General features: G+C 45.3%; 1 protein-coding gene across 1 annotated transcript; it reads left to right on the plus strand.

The window, feature by feature from the left end:
- The first annotated feature begins 366 nt into the window (after positions 1-366).
- On the plus strand, positions 367-1,253 carry LOC147087304 (putative G protein-coupled receptor 139). The gene has a single exon (XM_085978154.1). It carries the CDS (start codon positions 429-431, stop codon positions 1,251-1,253), a length of 825 nt encoding a protein of 274 aa, XP_085834280.1. The 5' UTR covers positions 367-428.
- Positions 1,254-1,541: the final 288 nt, after the last annotated feature.

A 1,541-nucleotide genomic window follows, 5' to 3' on the forward strand; every position in this document is an offset into this window, starting at 1 on the left:
TGCTGACTGATCCCGGGCACGAAGGAATCCTGAGAGGTTCTGTTCCGTTGTGTCTCTGACAACTCGGACGGTGCTTTTTTCTGCTTACTAAATATAGATCGATCATTTAATCACTCATTGATCATACATCGTTTACATTAATGATATATTTATTCCCATTTCATTTATTGATTCCACAATGTATACCGATTATTCTTACAATGAACCCTGTACTCAGCTCCACATGTAAAAGAATTAGAATATATCATTGAATTTCGCCAATGAATTGCATATTTGACCCCGAATTCCAGCAAATTGCAATTTTTTCCCCAGCCTGATGTGTAATTTCCCTTTTATTTTCCTTCCTCACAGTGAACTTAGTTACCATTGTGATCCTGTCCCGCGGAAAGTGCGGTCTCTCCAAATGTGTCACTCGCTACCTGGTGGCCATGGCAACGTCGGATCTACTGCTCGTTATCCTCGACCTGATATTGAGGCACATTCCGATTATTTATTGGAGACAGTTTGATTTTGTGCGGTTCATCCCCGTGTGTAATATCCATGCCGTCCTGCTTTATGCAGCCACAGACTGTTCTGTCTGGTTCACCGTCACTTTCACCTTTGATCGATTAGTGGCCATTTGTTGCCAGAAGCTGAAAACTAAATATTGCACCGAGAAAACGGCAGCTGTGGTTCTAGGAACAGTGGCTGTGCTGAGCGGTTTAAAGAACATTTTCTGGTATTTTATGTTCACAGATCAATATTACCTTGCGAATATCCCCTGGTTTTGTATTGCAACATCTGATGTTATGGATTCACGGGTCTGGGGAATAATCGAGTTCCTTCATTATATCCTCACCCCGTGTGTCCCATTTGTTTTGATTCTGCTATTCAATGCTGTCACCGTCAGACACATTGTAGTGTCCAGCAGAGCCCGCAGGAGACTCCGGGGTCCCAGCAGTGGGGACAATCCAAGAGACCCAGAGATGGAGAGCCGCAGGAAATCCGTAATTTTACTATTTGTTATCTCGGGCAATTTCATCGTTTTATGGACAATGTTTATGGTGTATTTTTTATGGTACCGGATGAGGTATTTGGGGTATGGCACTGTATATATACCATATTATGTAAGGGAAGTGGGATTCGGGCTGCAGATGCTGAGTTGCTGCACAAACACTGGCATCTATGCCATGACCCAGACTAAGTTCAGAGAGCAGTTGAAGAATATGGGGAAATATCCCTTCACTCTGATTGTAAAATTCATTAAAATATGAGAAGAAATGGCGACTTTGCAGCCTGAGAGCTCCCTGGGTCAGATATTGTGGTGAGCCACTCGCCCCCGGAACGCCACGGGGCCGGTAATTGGGGATATTCACATGTTCACTCAAAATCTGCCTACACTGTGCTCCCTGGGGTTGATTTTGTGTTGAGCCACAATCACGTAGGCCACCGTCCCATGGGGCCGGTGATCGGAGACATTCACACACTCACTCACACACTGTCTACACGGAGCTCCATGGTCCTGATAGTGTGTTGAGCCGCTCTCCCCTGGGCCACGGGAC

This window comes from Somniosus microcephalus, unplaced genomic scaffold (assembly GCF_052327205.1).
Source record: "Somniosus microcephalus isolate GS21.2 unplaced genomic scaffold, FLI_Smic_1.0 unresolved_chr6, whole genome shotgun sequence".
NCBI lineage: Eukaryota > Metazoa > Chordata > Chondrichthyes > Squaliformes > Somniosidae > Somniosus > Somniosus microcephalus.